The 19,225-nt window shown below is 36.8% G+C and overlaps 1 protein-coding gene across 2 annotated transcripts in view; it reads left to right on the forward strand.

The window, feature by feature from the left end:
* LOC128653902 (merlin) overlaps positions 1–19,225 on the forward strand; it is a 207,576-nt gene that overhangs the window by 139,433 nt on the left and 48,918 nt on the right. For both annotated transcript variants that reach the window (XM_053707462.1, XM_053707463.1), the window contains 4 exons: positions 1,083–1,157; positions 9,878–9,991; positions 12,208–12,330; positions 12,895–13,112. In XM_053707462.1, coding sequence (XP_053563437.1) covers positions 1,083–1,157; positions 9,878–9,991; positions 12,208–12,330; positions 12,895–13,112 — 530 coding nt within the window. The remainder of the gene's footprint in view (positions 1–1,082; positions 1,158–9,877; positions 9,992–12,207; positions 12,331–12,894; positions 13,113–19,225) is intronic.

The following is a 19,225-nucleotide window of genomic DNA, read 5'->3' on the forward strand; positions in this document are numbered from 1 at the left end:
AGAAGAATGTCGTATAATTTTCCCAATTCTTCTGTCTTAGTGTTAGTATCTTTGCCTTAAGCATTATACTTTCCAAAAGTTTGTAACTTCTTTAGTATTTGCCATTTTTTAAAAATGTGGTCGCAATGGAAATAAAAACATTTGCAAAACTCAGATGTGTTCTTAAAAAATGACCTTGTGTTGCAACCTCCTAGTACGGTCAAATGATATCCAAGGTGTTTTCAAAGCCTCATCCAAATAGGCCTCCAGTAAATCTCTATTCACAAGAGCACATCACAAATCACGGTTATCTATAGTAAGTAATACTGTGATAAACAAAGCAATATCAGCTGGTTATAGAGTGATTCTGGCATTGACAGCGATACTGGTGATAATAGAGAAATGGTTATGCAATGTATCAGTAAATGTATGGCATATTTTGAGAAATAAATAAATAATTTCTCTTCAACATCAAACATTTTTTATATTAATGTCAGTATAATTCTATAGTAACTTACATTATTAAGGATAAATGAACAAAAAAAAATCGAAAGTTTGCCTTCTTAGTCCATGTTGCATTTTAGAAACACAGGTGCCCCTTTTGTTGTATGTGTCTCTATAATGTATTTGCACAAGACCGAGCGGCTATGTAGCATGAGTAGATGTAGATATTTTCTAGCCATCCATATTGAGGGCAAAGCTATTTAATTTGTTGAATGCTGATATCAAGCATGGTCCAGGGAATATATATAACCACAGCTAAGATTGAATCCTATTCTGCATTTTCAAACAATTGGTGTTATCTCTCCATGTGATGTCTGAAAGGAATCTTGATTATAGGTTAGTTGTACATTTGTCATGAATTTGGACAACATCCAGCTTGTCTGCACAGAAGATAAATCTTACTGATATGGAATGGAGATTAAACCATGTAAATATGGATCTGGAAAACTGACCTAAATTTCTTGTTAGTTTCTGAAAGAACATTTAATAAAACTATAATGTACAGGTGGCAATGATGGTTTAACCATAATGTAATTGGATATGAAACACAGAGAGAAGAGGCATTTACTAAGATATACATTTCTTCTTTTTGATTTCAGCTGAAAATAACACCATGTGACAAAAAAGCTGATGTTTTCAAGTTTTATTCTTCAGATCATAGACATAATAAACTGGTAAGTTGAATTAAGCAGTAAACATTCTTAAAGTAGTCATACTTTTACTTTTTTAGGCAGAGTAAGAAAAGATCATTTATTGAAAGCAGCATATACATTACAGGTAGCCCTCAGTTTACGCCGGGGTTAGGTTCCAGGAGGAATGGTTGTAAATCGAAACCGTTGTAAATTGAAACCCAGATTATAATGTAAGTCAATGGGAAGTGAGGGAGATAGGTTCCAGGCCCCTCTCAAAATTGTCATACGTAACACCTAATACATTATTTTTAAAGCTTTAAAATGAAGACTTTAAATGCTAAACAGCATTATAAACCTAATAAAATAATCACACAACACAGAATATATAATTAAACAAAGTTAAATGAACAAAAACATTTGCTAAACAGCATTATAAACCTTATAAAATAATCACACAACACAGACTTCACTTGCATTTTTCTTCAAACAGTTCTTTCTATGCATTCCAATCTGGACAGATTTATAGATAGGAAGATCTTGTTCCTTTGAAATCTGCTTGATAGCTCAGGTCTGGTTAAACTGATTAATTTCAGTGTGCTTGGCTTTGCTGCAACACAAGTGGACAGCTCCACCTACTGGCTATTTTAATAAATGCACTGCTTCTCAATGATTTTCAATAGCAGTCACATGAGCTAGATTCCGAGTTTTGCGTTAGAGGCTGTGCGGTGCTAACGAGCAGTTTATGCTCACCGCTCACTTACAGACAGCGCTGGTATTATGGGTTTTTACAAACCCAGCGTTAACCGCAAAAAAGTGAGCGTAGAGCAATGCTATCATTAGGCAGATTAAGAAAAGATCATTTATTGAAAGCAGCATATACATTACAAATAAACGGCTAGATTGCGAGTTTTGCGTTAGAGGCTGTGCGGTGCTAACGAGCAATTTATGCTCACCGCTCACTTACAGACAGTGCTGGTATTACGGGTTTTTACAAACCTGGCGTTAACCGCAAAAAAGTGAGCGTAGAGCAAACTTTTGCTCCACATCTCACCTCAATACCAGCACTGCTTATGTTAGCGGTGAGCTGGTAAAACGTGCTTGTGCACGATTTCCCCATAGGAATCAATGGGGGAGAGCCGGCTGAAAAAAAAACTAACACCTGCAAAAAAGCAGCGTAAAGCTCCTAACGCAAATAAAAGTTATGTCTACACCTAACACCTTAACATGAACCCCGAGTCTAAACACCCCTAATTTTACACTTATTAACCCCTAATCTGCCGCTCCGGACACCGCCGCCTCCTACATTATACTTATGAACCCCTAATCTGCTGTCCCCAACATTGCCAACACCTACATTATATTTATTAACCCCTAATCTGTCGCCCAAAAATGTCGCCGCAACCTAACTACGGCCTAGATTTGGAGTTTGGCGTTAGCCGTGAAAACCAGCGTTAGAGGCTCCTAACGCTGGTTTTAGGCTAACTCTGGTATTTGGAGTCACTCAAAAAAAGGGTCTAACGCTCACTTTCCAGCCGCGACTTTTCCATACTGCAGATCCCCTTACGTAAATTGCGTATCCTATCTTTTCAATGGGATTTTTCTAACTCCGGTATTTAGAGTCGTGTCTGAAGTGAGCGTTAGAACTCTAACGACAAAACTCCAGCCGCAGGAAAAAAGTCAGTAGTTAAGAGCTTTCTGGGCTAACGCCGGTTCATAAAGCTCTTAACTACTGTACTCTAAAGTACACTAACACTCATAAACTACCTATGTACCCCTAAACCGAGGTCCCCCCACATCGCCGACACTCGATTAAATTTTTTTAACCCCTAATCTGCCGACCGCCAACTACGTTATCCTTATGTACCCCTAATCTGCTGCCCCTAACACCGCCGACCCCTATATTATATTTAGTAACCCCTAACCTGCCCCCCACAACGTCGCCGCCAGCTACCTACACTTATTAACCCCTAATCTGCCGACCGCAAAGCGCCGCCACCTACGCTATCCTTATGTACTTTTAATCTGCTGCCCCTAACACCGCCGACCCCTATATTATATTTATTAACCCCTAATCTGCCCCCCACAACGTCGCCTCCACCTGCCTACACTTATTAACCCCTAATCTGCCGAGCGGACCTGAGCGCTACTATAATAAAATTATTAACCCCTAATCCACCTCACTAACCCTATAATAAATAGTATTAATCCCTAATCTGCCCTCCCTAACATCGCCGACACCTAACTTCAATTATTAACCCCTAATCTGCCGACTGGAGCTCACCGCTATTCTAATAAATGTATTAACCCCTAAAGCTAAGTCTAACCCTAACACTAACACCCCCCTAAATTAAATATAATTTTAATCTAACGAAATTAATTAACTCTTATTAAATAAATTATTCCTATTTAAAGCTAAATACTTACCTGTAAAATAAATCCTAATATAGCTACAATATAAATTATAATTACATTGTAGCTATTTTAGGATTAATATTTATTTTACAGGCAACTTTGTAATTATTTTAACCAGGTACAATAGCTATTAAATAGTTAAGAACTATTTAATAGTTACCTAGTTAAAATAATTACAAAATTACCTGTCAAATAAATCCTAACCTAAGTTACAATTAAACCTAACACTATACTATCATTAAATTAATTAAATAAAATACCTACAATTACCTACAATTAAACCTAACACTACACTATCAATAAATTAATTAAATACAATACCTACAATTACCTACAATTAAACCTAACACTACACTATCAATACATTAATTAAATACAAAACCTACAAATAACTACAATTAAATAAACTAACTAAAGTACAAAAAATAAAAAAGAACTAAGTTACAAAAAATAAAAAAATATCTACAAACATAAGAAAAATATTACAACAATTTTAAACTAATTACACCTACTCTAAGCCCCCTAATAAAACAACAAAGCCCCCCAAAATAAAAGCCCCCCCCCCAACATTACAACCCACCACCCACATACCCCTAATCTAACCCAAACCCCCCTTAAATAAACCTAACACTAAGCCCCTGAAGATCTTCCTACCTTGTCTTCACCATACCAGGTTCACCGATCGGTCCTGAAGAGCTCCTCCGATGTCCTGATCCAAGCCCAAGCGGGGGGCTGAAGATGTCCATGATCCGGTAGAAGTCTTCATCCAAGCGGGGAAGAAGAGGTCTTCCATCCGATTGAAGTCTTCATCCAGGCGGCATCTTCTATCGACATCCATCTGGAACGGAGCGGCAGCATCCTGAAGACCTCCGACGCGGAACATCCATCCTGGCCGACGACTGAACGACAAATGACGGTTCCTTTAAATGACGTCATCCAAGATGGCGTCCCTCGAATTCCGATTGGCTGATAGGATTCTATCAGCCAATCGAAATTAAGGTAGGAATATTCTGATTGGCTGATGGAATCAGCCAATCAGATTTAGCTCGCATTCTATTGGCTGATCGGAACAGCCAATAGAATGCAAGCTCAATCTGATTGGCTGATTGGATCAGCCAATCGGATTGAACTTGATTCTGATTGGCTGATTCCATCAGCCAATCAGAATATTCCTACCTTAATTCCGATTGGCTGATAGAATCCTATCAGCCAATCGGAATTCGAGGGACGCCATCTTGGATGACGTCATTTAAAGGAACCGTCATTCATCTTCAGCCCCCCGCTTGGGCTTGGATCAGGACATCGGAGGAGCTCTTCAGGACCGATCGGTGAACCTGGTATGGTGAAGACAAGGTAGGAAGATCTTCAGGGGCTTAGTGTTAGGTTTATTTAAGGGGGCTTTGGGTTAGATTAGGGGTATGTGGGTGGTGGGTTGTAATGTTGGGGGGGGTATTGTATGTTTTTTTTACAGGCAAAAGAGCTGAACTTCTTGGGGCATGCCCCGCAAAGGGCCCTGTTCAGGGCTGGTAAGGTAAAAGAGCTTTTAACTTTAGTAATTTAGAATAGGGTAGGGCATTTTTTATTTTGGGGGGCTTTGTTGTTTTATTAGGGGGCTTAGAGTAGGTGTAATTAGTTTAAAATTGTTGTAATATTTTTCTTATGTTTGTAGATATTTTTTATTTTTTGTAACTTAGTTCTTTTTATTTTTTGTACTTTAGTTAGTTTATTTCATTGTAGTTATTTGTAGGTTTTGTATTTAATTAATGTATTGATAGTGTAGTGTTAGGTTTAATTGTAGGTAATTGTAGGTATTGTATTTAATTAATTTATTGATAGTGTAGTGTTAGGTTTAATTGTAGGTAATTGTAGGTATTTTATTTAATTAATTTAATGATAGTATAGTGTTAGGTTTAATTGTAACTTAGGTTAGGATTTATTTGACAGGTAATTTTGTAATTATTTTAACTAGGTAACTATTAAATAGTTCTTAACTATTTAATAGCTATTGTACCTGGTTAAAATAATTACAAAGTTGCCTGTAAAATAAATATTAATCCTAAAATAGCTACAATGTAATTATAATTTATATTGTAGCTATATTAGGAATTATTTTACAGGTAAGTATTTAGCTTTAAATAGGAATAATTTATTTAATAAGAGTTAATTAATTTCGTTAGATGTAAATTATATTTAACTTAGGGGGGTGTTAGTGTTAGGGTTAGACTTAGCTTTAGGGGTTAATACATTTATTAGAATAGCGGTGAGCTCCGGTCGGCAGATTAGGGGTTAATAATAATATGCAGGGGTTAGCGATAGCGGGGGCGGCAGAATAGGGGTTAATAAGTGTAAGGTTAGGGGTACATGTTAGAGTGTTAGGTGCAGACGTAGGAAGTGTTTACGCATAGCAAACAATGGGGCTGCGTTAGAAGCTGAACGCAGCTTTTTTGCAGGTGTTAGGTTTTTTTTTAGCTCAAACAGCCCCATTGTTTCCTATGGGGGAATCGTGCACGAGCAAGTTTTTGAGGCTGGCCGCTTGCGTAAGCAACTCTGGTATCGAGAGTTGAAGCTGCGTTAAAAATGCTCTACGCTCCTTTTTTGGAGCCTAACGCAGCCTTTATATGGACTCTCAATACCAGAGTTATTTTTATGGTGCGGCCAGAAAAAAGCCGGCGTTAGCTACGCGGGTCCTTACCGACAAAACTTTAAATCTAGCCGTACATTTATTAACCCCTAATCTGCCGCCTCCAACGTCGCCACCACTATAATAAAGTTATTAACCCCTGCAAAAAAGCAGCGTAAAGCTCCTAACGCAAATAAAAGTTATGTCTACACCTAACACCTTAACATGAACCCCGAGTCTAAACACCCCTAATTTTACACTTATTAACCCCTAATCTGTTGCTCCGGACACCGCTGCCACCTACATTATACTTATGAACCCCTAATCTGCCGCCCCCAATTTCGCCGCAACCTAACTACATTTATTAACCCCTAATCTGCCGCCTCCAACTTCGCCACCACTAAAATAAAGTTATTAACCCCTTAACCTAAGTCTAACCGTATCCCTAACCCCCCCTAACTTAAATATAATTGAAATAAATCTAAATAAAATTACTACAATTAACTAAATAATTCCTATTTAAAACTAAATACCTATAAAATAAACCCTAAGCTAGCTACAATATAACTAATAGTTACATTGTAACTATCTTAGGGTTTATTTTTATTTTATAACAACTTTGTATTTATTTTAACTAGGTACAATAGTTATTAAATAGTTATTAACTAAGACTAAAGACAAATTTACCTGTAAAATAAAACCTAACCTAAATTACAATTACACCTAACACTACACTACAATTAAATTAATTACCTAAATTAAATACAATTAATTACAATTAAATAAAATTATCTAAAGTACAAAAAAAAACAAACACTAAATTACAGAAAATAATAAAGAAATTACAAGATTTTTAAATTAATTACACCTAATCTAATCCCCATAACAAAATAAAAAAAGCCCCCCAAAATAAAAAAAAGCCCTACCCTACACTAAATTACAAATAGCCCTTTAAATTACGTCATCCAAGATGGCGTCCCTTCAATTCCGATTGGCTGATAGAATTCTATCAGCCAATCGGAATTAAGGTATAAAAAATCCTATTTTGAACTGGCATTCTATTGGCTGATTGGAACAGCCAATAGAATGCCAGCTCAATCCTATTGGCTGATAGGATTTTTTCTACTTTAGGATTGAACTGGCATTCTATTGGCTGATTGGAACAGCCAATAGAATGCCAGCTCAATCCTATTGGCTGATAGGATTTTTTCTACCTTAATTCTGATTGGCTGATAGAATTCTATCATCCAATCGGAATTGAAGGGACGCCATCTTGGATGACTTCATTTAAAGGAACCTTCATTCTGTGTTTAGCCGTCGGAAGAAGAGGATGCTCCGCATCGGATGTCTTGAAAATGGACCCGTTCTGCGCCGGACGGATGAAGATAGAAGATGCCGTCTGGATGAAGACTTCTGCCCGTCTGGAGGACCACTTCGCCCGGCTTGGATGAAGACTTCTCCCAGCTTCGTTGAGGACTTCGGCCCAGTTGGGTGAAGACGTCTCCCGGTAAGGTGATCTTCAGGGGGTTAGTGTTAGGTTTTTTTTAAGGGGGGATTGGGTGGGTTTTAGAGTAGGGTTGGTTGTTGTGTGGGTGGTGGGTTTTAATGTTGGGGGGTAAATGTAATTTTTTTTCAGGTAAAAGAGCTGATTACTTTGGGGTAATGCCCCACAAAAGGCCCTTTTAAGGGCTATTTGTAATTTAGTGTAGGGTAGGGATTTTTTTATTTTGGGGGGGGCTTTTTTATTTTGTTAGGGGATTAGATTAGGTGTAATTAGCTTAATTTAATTTAGGTAATTAATTTAATTGTAGTGTAGTGTTAGGTGTAATTGTAACTTAGGTTAGGTTTAATTTTACAGGTAAATTTGTCTTTATTTTACCTAGGTAGTTATTAAATAGTTAATAACTATTTAATAACTATTGTACCTAGTTAAAATAAATACAAAGTTGCCTGTAAAATAAAAATAAACCCTTAGCTAGCTACAATGTAACTATTAATTATATTGTAGCTAGCTTAGGGTTTATTTTATAGGTATTTAGTTTTAAATAGGAATAATTTAGTTAATTGTAGTAATTTTTAGATTTATTTAAATTATATTTAAATTGGGGTTAGGGTTAGACTTAGGTTTAGGGGTTAATAACTTTATTATACTGGCAACGACGTTGGGAGCGGCAGATTAGGGGTTAATAAATCTAGGTAGGTGGTGGCGATGTTAGGGCCAGCAGATTAGGGGTTAATAATATTTAAATAGTGTTTGCGATGCGGGAGGGCGGCGGTTTAGGGGTTAATATATTTATTATAGTGTTTGTGATGTGGGAGGGCCTCGGTTTAGGGGTTAATAGGTAGTTTATGGGTGTTAGTGTACTTTTTAGCACTTTAGTTAAGAGTTTTATGCTACGGAGTTGTAGTGTAAAACTCTTAACTACTGAATTTTTAAATGCGGTACCAGTCTTGACAGGAAAGGGTCTACCACTCACTTTTTGTCAGACTCGTAATACCGGCGCTATGCAAGTCCCATTGAAAATATAGGATACGCAATTGACGTAAGTGGATTTGCGGTATTTCTGAGTCTGGCCAAAAAAGTGAGCGGTACACCTGTACCTGCAAGGCTCGTAATACCAGCGGGCGTTAAAAAGCAACGTTAGGACCGGCCGACGCTGCTTTTTAAGGCTAACGCCAAACTCGTAATCTAGCCGAAAGTTTTGCTGCACTGCAACAACTGTATAAATATACACTCACATAATATTATTAGAAGAAAATAACATCCATCTATAATATAACAAATTATAACAAATGTAATTTCACAATGAAGCACAAGAGAGCTTTAGGTATTGCTAATCTCCTCCTTTCTAGAGTTTTGGCTGTTTTGGTGTTCTTATATTTTGGAAGACTGAAATAAAGAAAACATTTACATGGATCATCTTTACAACAAATGGGAAGTTTTCTTGTTACCAGCAAGTTGATAATGACCGCTGAATGTGGATGATTTAATCAAATTATCAGAACAATGGCCAATCCGTTGTCAAATTGGGATAAACGTAAAGGGCCTTAATAGTAAAAAATGATGCTCTAATTTGTTATAGCATGTAATTTTACAACTATTAACCCTACACTACTGTGTGTTTAACCTCAGCAAAGGGGTTAAACATACAGAACTACCGGTCGGGACCCACAGAGCACTGTGTGTTTAACCCCTTTGCAGTAGTGTAGGTCAATTTTTTTAAAATTAAATGCTCTTATGAATTTTTGCAGGTAATTTTCTGACTATCATGGCACTTAATAACTTTTTTGATTCCTCTAGGTCCGGAGTCAGCATTTTTTTCTGTAAAGGGCCAGATAGTAGATATTTTAGACTTTGTTGGGCCAATGATATATGTATGAAGGTACTTCTATAACAAGATAGAGAACAAATTGACACAATTTGTAACTTATAAAATTCTAAATAAATGATAAACAAATAAGCCACAAGGAAACTTACTTTGATTGCAGTTTGGTTTTCATTGTTTAGATCTGTGAAACAATTCCTCTGTGATGAGACTCTGTTTCACTCTTCCTAATTTTTTTGAACTTTGCTTTCTTTTGAGTTGAAAACATTGGGTTGACATATACTGCAGAAGGGCCCGATTTTGCCCCCTGACTATAGTTTGCCTTCCCCGCTCTATAATAAGGCAAGAGTTGATTAGACGTTTCTCAGTTCAGTTAAAATGTAACTTTCTATTTTTTTATGTAGATTTTAGATCTTTGCATTGGGAACCATAACTTGTTTATGACAAAAAGGAAAGTAGATTCATTTGAAATCCAGCAGATAAAAGCTCAAGCCAGAGAAGAAAGGACCAGAAAGAAGGTAAAACTATTTTATTAGATTTAACCACTTAAAGTCAGTTTTTACATATCTATAGACCAGCAATTAAGCACTGTACATTAAAATCAATTGTCATCAAAATTTGCAGTGTTCAGCTCAGGAATACACCTCTTGACAAGACTGCTATGTCTATCTTATATAAATAATTCAAACCATATGTAAATGAACTGTAATTATCTAAGCAACCACTGTGTATGTGTGTGTAACATGTAGCAGGGTCAGGAAAAAAAGGCTGCATATATACAGGGAGTGCAGAATTATTAGGCAAGTTGTATTTTTGAGGATTAATTTTATTATTGAACAACAACCATGTTCTCAATGAACCCAAAAAACTCATTAATAGTACTGTTTTCCCTCCTTGTAAATCTCACATTTGATGATGGACCACAGGTTCTCAATGGGGTTCAGATCAGGTGAACAAGGAGGCCATGTCATTAGATTTTCTTCTTTTATACCCTTTCTTGCCAGCCACGCTGTGGAGTACTTGGACGCGTGTGATGGAGCATTGTCCTGCATGAAAATCATGTTTTTCTTGAAGGATGCAGACTTCTTCCTGTACCACTGCTTGAAGAAGGTGTCTTCCAGAAACTGGCAGTAGGACTGGGAGTTGAGCTTGACTCCATCCTCAACCCGAAAAGGCCCCACAAGCTCATCTTTGATGATACCAGCCCAAACCAGTACTCCACCTCCACCTTGCTGGCGTCTGAGTCGGACTGGAGCTCTCTGCCCTTTACCAATCCAGCCACGGGCCCATCCATCTGGCCCATCAAGACTCACTCTCATTTCATCAGTCCATAAAACCTTAGAAAAATCAGTCTTGAGATATTTCTTGGCCCAGTCTTGACGTTTCAGCTTGTGTGTCTTGTTCAGTGGTGGTCGTCTTTCAGCCTTTCTTACCTTGGCCATGTCTCTGAGTATTGCACACCTTGTGCTTTTGGGCACTCCAGTGATGTTGCAGCTCTGAAATATGGCCAAACTGGTGGCAAGTGGCATCTTGGCAGCTGTACGCTTGACTTTTCTCAGTTCATGGGCAGTTATTTTGCGTCTTGGTTTTTCCACACGCTTCTTGCGACCCTGTTGACTATTTTGAATGAAACGCTTGATTGTTTGATGATCACGCTTCAGAAGCTTTGCAATTTTAAGAGTGCTGCATCCCTCTGCAAGATATCTCACTATTTTTGACTTTTCTGAGCCTGTCAAGTCCTTCTTTTGACCCATTTTGCCAAAGGAAAGGAAGTTGCCTAATAATTATGCACACCTGATATAGGGTGTTGATGTCATTAGACCACACCCCTTCTCATTACAGAGATGCACATCACCTAATATGCTTAATTGGTAGCAGGCTTTCGAGCCTATACAGCTTGGAGTAAGACAACATGCATAAAGAGGATGATGTGGTCAAAATACTACTTGCCTAATAATTCTGCACACAGTGTACATATGCAATTCTTTTTAACCTTTCTTGGAGGATGGGAAAATTCCAAGTTAAAGGGGTGAGTTACAACCCCCCCCCCCTCAAAAAAAACAACAGCAGGCAAATTAAAGGGACATGCCACCCACATTTTTTTCTTTTATGATTTAGAAAGTGAATGAAATTTTAAACATCTTTCTAATTTACTTATATTATCTAATTTGTTTTATTCTCTTGATATTCTTTGATGAAAAGCATATCTAGATATGCTCACTGGCTGCTGATTGGTTGCTGCACATAGAAGCATCGTGTGATTGGCTCACCATGTGCATTGCTTTTTCTTCAACTAATGATATTTAAAAAATGAAGCAAAATAAATAATGGAAGTAAACTGTAATGTTGTTTTAATTTCTATTCTCTATCTGAATCATGAAAGAAAGATTTTGGGTTTAGTGGCCCTTTAAATAATGATAATAATGCAACAATATTTTGCCTTTCTCAGTTAACTATTTTGTAAGGAATTTGATTTAGGATTAGTCTGTTTATCTGATCCCTTTTCATAGTTAGTATAAAGCAACACCATTAGCAAAGGCACTGGGATATTATTCATTTCAATTATTAATTCATTATTAATTCAATCAATGCATGCTAAATGAAAAACAGAAGTCTGATGGGGCAAGTATCTATAATCTCATAAGGTACTTTATGGATGTTTGTATTGCACTGTATTTTTTTCTTCTGGATTTTATTCAGCATACCAGGTGTTTTATAGACTTTTGTTTTCCAGACGGAGCATCAGAGGCTAGCAAGAGAAAAACAGTTAAGGGAAGAGGCAGAAAGAGCAAAAGAGGAATTGGAGCAACGTCTTTTCCAATTGGAGGATGAAGCCAGACAGGCTAATGAAGCAATAGTGAGTGACCAAATTTAGATAAAACTTGTCATTGGCCAACTGTTAAGCATCATCATATTTTTTTCATAGAGAAAAGTATGTGAAAAGAGAAGGGAGATTGCATATCTATATTTGTTATCAACTTATGAGGAGCTCCCTTGTTTTTTTTTACATGGTTTATTCTCCTAATAGATTATTAAAAAATCAGTAATTGCTTGTTTATTTCTTAATCAGCTACATAATTATGACCAATTTAAAAAATCAATAAGAAAACAGCAAATGAGAGTTTATGAATAAAAATTCTTACTGGGCAAAGTGAAACAACATAACAAATCACAAAAACTTTTATGAAGGTCCCAGATAATAATATTAATTTGTATGATCATATTTTCATTAAGTTTCATAATAGGAGTCAATGCAGTATTGAAATATAAGTGATTGCAATGTTTTTTTTAGAATATAAAGCCACTGCAATAAAACATATATTACACTTACAAATTTATTTGAAAATATATTGTTTAGAGTTTAAATTTAGCTGAAATGATAGTAGTCCGTCCGATGTACATTATTTGTCCTGGTTTGCAGCATAGAACAAATGAGACGGCTGAACTGATGGCTGAAAAGGCTCAAATCGCAGAGGAAGAGGCCAAGCTCTTGGCCCAGGATGCAGTGGAAGCAAGACAGGAGCTGCAGAGACTGGAGCTAGCTGTTCTCAAAAGTAAAGACGAGATGCGGCTGATGGAGCAGAAAATGAGAGAAGCTGATATGATCACAGTGAAACTTCTCAAGGAGTCAGATAGAAGGTGAACCATTATTTTCAATATATGTTTGAATTGAAGAGGATACAACAGAGCAAGCTTCCCCCCTCCCTTTTTTTAAATATTGGTGACAAAAACTAACAATTTCCCATTGGAACCTGCAAATTATTTTATTTCCATGATTATAAAATCTTTCAAAGCTCTACATTTTAATTGGCACATTTAGTTTGTTATTTTAATTAATAGATTATTAATTAATTATTGTGGAACTTACACACGTTAAAGTGCAGTTGAAAGAAGGTTCTGCCTTTCTCTTTTATGCTCTAGCTGAAGCATGACATATATTATTATTTAATATAATATATATATTAAATACTTTAATATTATATATTAAAGTAATAAATCATAAATTGCAATTATAGATGTATTGTTTTCAACCATGAATGAAAATATATTATATATATTATATTATAGTTTAAAAAGACAAATAAATCCTTTACTAGCTATTCCCCAGCTTGCCTGTTGCTAAGCCCCTTAGCTTTTTTTTAAATCTTTTTACAATCTTGTACTACAGCCAGACAGTGTTGGTTCATTTGTGCCATATAAATAATATTGAATTCACTCCTGTGGAGAATAATAATGGGTTCACAAAAACTAATAGGCTAAAATGCAAGATTGTAAAAAGCTAAAGCTTAGATAAGGAACAGTCTGCAGGGGCTTAGATACAGGTAATCATAGAGGTAAAAAAAGAAGTGTATTAATATAACAGTGTTGGTTATGCAAAACAGTGGAATGGGTAATAAAGGGATTATCTATATTTTTAAACAATAACAATTTTCAAGTAGACTGTCCCTTTAAATCAACACAGGAGTCTGATAAAAAGATGTAATTTGTGGTAGGGTTACCTACGTTATGAAATGTTCACACAGTTAATAGAATGATGAAGTATGCAAGCGAGGGGAGAAATGCAAGCCCTATGATTTAAAGCTTTGCATTTTATTAAGACCACCACTGAAAAACTCAGCCTTTGAGGCCTATTCATTAAAGATCAGTCGGATCAGGTCCGACTGACCTCGCTGAATGCGGAGAGCAATACGCTCTCCGTATTCAGCATTGCACCAGCAGCTCTTGTGCCGCCGCTGGTGTAACGCCAGCAGGGCGGTGTCAATCAACCCGATCATACTCGATTGGGTTGAATTGTGTCGATCTCTGTCCACTGGCTCAGAGCAGGCGGACAGGTTATGGAGCAGCGGTCGTCAGAGACACGGGCCCTCAAGCTCCATTCGGAGATTGATAGATATGCCTCTTTGTGTGAGATTTAATTGTAAATTTAAAGGGACATTCTAAACTAAAAATAAAAAAGCTGTATTTAGTTATAGCATTTTATTTTATTTCAACAAATTCCTTTCTTTTCCTTGGTATTTAACACCTGCAAAATGCCACTATAAATACAGTTGATAAGCAAGTATGCTCCAATCACAAGCCCTGTCTAAGACTATGGGGCCTATCTATCAAGCTCCGAATGGAGCTTGATGCCCCGTGTTTCTGTCTAGCCTGCAGATTTGCCAGAAACAGCAGTTATGAAGCAGCGGTCACAAAGACCGCTGCTCCATAACCTGTCCGCCTGCTCTGAGCAGGCAGACAGACATCGCCGGAAATCAACCCGATCAAGTACGAGCGTATTGCTCGCCGTATTCAGCGAGGTCTGGCGGACCTGATCCGCACTATCGGATCTGTGTGATATTGAGATTATCAGTTGGTATGAACCATATCAACCTGTTGTTATGGGCACAATGGTAGAGTCATGAAGTGCCTCTTGCATAGTGTGTGTGTGTATAGATTCTTAATAAAGTTTACAGTTATGAAGACCTGTGCTTCATCTCCTTATATAAACTAAGATAAAACATGGTGTCAGAATAAGGAGTTCCCTGCTTCCATCTGAACTGACAAGCAAGGACTCTGAGGAATCCATTAGAAATCTTTGCAGCAAATTGAAAGTGTGAGAGTCAAGGCTCTGGCAGAGTGACAACAGCTTCTTCTCATGAACTGAGTAAGTGCATCATAACTTGTACAACTGACTGATTCTAACAGCACTACAGACTTTTATATTAATACTGCATAATTCAGAACATTAAGATGGAAAAATTAAATCCTCCACCAGAATTGAAAATGACTGGTAATATGGAAGATGCATGGCAGAGGTTTAAGCAAAGATTCCAGCTATATGTTAGAGCTATAGGAGCTCAGGAGCAAGATGATGAACAAAAGATTGCACTTTTTCTGACTGTAGCAGGGTCAGCAGCAATAGATGTATACAACACCTTCACATTTACAGATGAAGAAATGGATGTTTATCAGGTTGTTCTAGACAAATTTGAACAGTACTGTGTACCTAGACGCAATGAAACCTATGAAAGGTATCTTTTCAGATGTAGAATGCAGAATGAAACAGAGACTATTGAGGAGTATGTAACAGACTGAAGAGTAGATCATGTAATTATGGAGCAATGTGTAACTCATTAATCAGAGACCAGTTAGTCATGGGCAGCAGAAATATAAGGGTTAAAGAACGCTTGCTCAGAGAGAAAGATTTAACACTGAAAAAGGCAGTAGAAATTTGTCAAAGTTCAGAGGCAGCACAGGAACAAGTGTGCACACTCTGCCACAGTACAGCAGCAACATCAGTAATGTCAGTTACAGTGGGGGAAAACAAAGTGCATCCACAATTATGAAAATAAAATGAAAGGAAAAAGTTTTATCACACAAACAGCAAATTCTCAGCCTGAATCAGACTGGCTATGTACCAGATGTGGAAAGCAACATGGCATAAGACAATGTCAGGCTTATGGGCAAATCTGCAGAAAATGTGGAAAAAGGAATCACTTTCAAAAGATGTGTAAAGCTAAAAAAATGGTTCACATTGTTGACCAGTCAGAAAGTGAGGAATCAGAAGAATTCTTTATTGGAATACTTGACTTAACCAAAGCTACAGATAAGGAGTGGGTTATTGAAGCTATTACAAATGGCACTAATATTGCTTACAAAGTAGATACAGGTGCACAAGCTAATTTGATTCCTGAGAGCAAGTATCACCAATTGAAGAACAAACCAGAACTTCTGAAAAGCTCAGTTAAACTAAAGATATAGAATGGGGATTTTATCCCAGTGCTTGGTAAGTGCAGTGTGTTCCTGGAATATGGAAATCAAATGCATAAAATGAACATTCTGGTAGTTCCAGGAAACAAACCAGCTCTACTGGGTCTACAAATGTGTGAAACTTTAGGACTGATTAAAAGGGTAAATGCCATTGATGGAACTAATAAAGAAGAGGACATAGAACATTTATTAACAGACTATGCTGCAGTATTTGAAGGAATAGGATGTCTTCCAATGCAACATAAAATACAACTAAAAGAAGGTTCTCGTCCAGTAGTGCATGCCATGCGAAATGTTCCAGTTGCTCTAAGGGATCGTCTTAAGAAAATCAAGACACCTACTGAATGGGTTCATTCTATGGTGTTGGTGGAAAAATCGGATGGGGGTCTCAGAATCTGTATTGATCCCAAGGAACTGAATAAAAGCATCTTATGAGAACACTTCCATTTACCAACAAAACCAGAATTGCTTGGGGAGCTAAGTGGAGCAACTGTATTCAGTAAACTGGATGCATCCTCAGGATTTTGGCAAATTCCACTGGAGGAGGAAAGCATGAAACTCTGCACTTTTAATACTCCTTATGGGAGGTACTGTTACAAACGATTGCCCTTCGGCTTGTGTTCAGCACCAGAAGTGTTTCATAGTACCATGCAGCAACTTCTTGAACGAATACCAGGCACAACCGTATTCATTGATGATATTCTGATCTGGAGTAAAACCAAGCAAGAACATGATGAAAGGCTAAAGATGGTCTTAGATGTTGCTAAGGAGAATAATTTGAAGTTCAATAAGACAAAGGGGGGTAGTTATCAAGCCGTCAACCTCAAATACGCTGGAATTCCGTAGCGTATTTGTGGCGAGGCTGATTCGCCTTAGTTATCAAAGGCTCGAGACCGGCAAAAGTAGAATTTTGTGACGTAAGCTTCGATCCGCCGGACTCAGTCCGACACAGATCGATTCTTACGTCACTCCAGATGTTCCGCACACAAGTGCGGCACATTCTCACTACTTTTGCTAGTTATCAAATGATTAGCAGGTACGCTCGGCACTTTTACGGCCCAGCGTACCTGGTTTTCAATCAGCCGCCCCTGGAGGCGGCGGATCCCATAGGAATCAATGGGAGTCTGACCATAGCGAAAGTACAAGTTCGCTGCTGACAGACATCCCATTGATTTCTATGGGAGCTGTCTGCACCTAACACCCTAACATGTACCCCGAGTCTAAACACCACTAATCTGTCCCCCTACAACGCCGCAACTAAATAAAGTTATTGCCCCCTAAACCGCTGCTCCCGGAGCCCACCGCAAGCTACTCTATACATATTAACCCCAAAACCGCCACTCCCGGAGCCCACCGCAACTATAATAAATGTATTAACCCCTAAACCGCCACTCCCTGAACCCGCCGCAACCTATATTAAATGTATTAACCCCTATCCTGCCCCCCTACACTGTCGCCACCTATAATAAATTTATTAACCCCTAATCTGCCCCCCCTACACCGTCGCCACCTATAATAAATTTATTAACCCCTAATCTGCCCCCCCTACACCGTCACCACCTATAATAAATTTATTTACCCCTATCCTGCCCCCCACTACGCCGCCGCCACTGTAATAAAATTATTAACCCCTAAACCTAAGTCTAACACTAACCCTAACGCCCCCCTAACTTAAATATTAATTAAATAAATCTAAATAATATTTTTATTATTAACTAAATTAATCCTATTTAAAACTAAATACTTACCTATAAAATAAACCCTAAGATAGCTACAATATAAATAATAATTATATTCTAGCTATCTTAGGATTTATTTTTATTTTACAGGCAAATTTCAATTTATTTTAACTAGGTACAATAGCTATTAAATAGTTATTGACTATTTAATAGCTTACCTAGCTAAAATAAACTGAAATTTACCTGTAAAATAAATCCTAACCTAAGTTACACCTAACACTACACTATACTTTAATAAATTATTCCTATTTAAAACTAAATACTTACCTGTAAAATAAACCCTAAGATAGCTACAATATAAATAATAATTATATTTCAGCTATCTTAGGATTTATATTTATTTTACAGGTAACTTTGTATTTATTTTAGCTAGTTAGAATAGTTATTAAATAGTTATTAACTATTTAATAACTACCTAGCTAAAACAAATACAAAATTACCTGTAAAATAAATCCTAACCTAAGTTACAATTAAACCTAATACTACACTATCATTAAATTAATTAAATAAACTACCTACAAATAACTACAATTAAATACAATTACATAAACTAACTAAAGTACAAAAAATAAAAAAAGCTAAGTTACAAAAAATAAAAAAATAAGTTACAAACATTTTACAAATATTACAACAATTTTAAGCTACTTACACCTAATCTAAGCCCCCTAATAAAATAACAACCCCCCCCAAAATAAAAAAATGCCCTACCCTATTCTAAATTAAATAAATAGGATACATAAATAGGATGATCTTCAGGGGATTAGTGTTAGGTTATTTTAAGGGGGGTTTGGGTTAGATTAGGGGTATGTGGGTGGTGGGTTTTAATGTTGGGGGGTTGTATTTTTCTTTTACAGGCAAAAGAGCTGAAATTTGGGGCATGCCCCCACAAAAGGCCCTTTTAAGGGCTGGTAAGGTAAAAGAGCTTTGAACTTTATTTAATTTAGAATAGGGTAGGGCATTTTTTTATTTTGGGGGGGTTTGTTATTTTATTAGGGGGCTTAGATTAGGTGTAAGTAGCTTAAAATTGTTGTAATATTTGTAAAATGTTTGTAACTTATTTTTTTATTTTTTGTAACTTAGCTTTTTTTATTTTTTGTACTTTAGTTAGTTTATGTAATTGTATTTACTTGTAGTTATTTGTAGGTAGTTTATTTAATTAATTTAATGATAGTGTAGTATTAGGTTTAATTGTAACTTAGGTTAGGATTTATTTTACAGGTAATTTTGTATTTCTTTTAGCTAGGTAGTTATTAAATAGTTAAT

This window comes from Bombina bombina, chromosome 3 (assembly GCF_027579735.1).
Source record: "Bombina bombina isolate aBomBom1 chromosome 3, aBomBom1.pri, whole genome shotgun sequence".
Taxonomy (NCBI): Eukaryota; Metazoa; Chordata; class Amphibia; order Anura; family Bombinatoridae; genus Bombina; species Bombina bombina.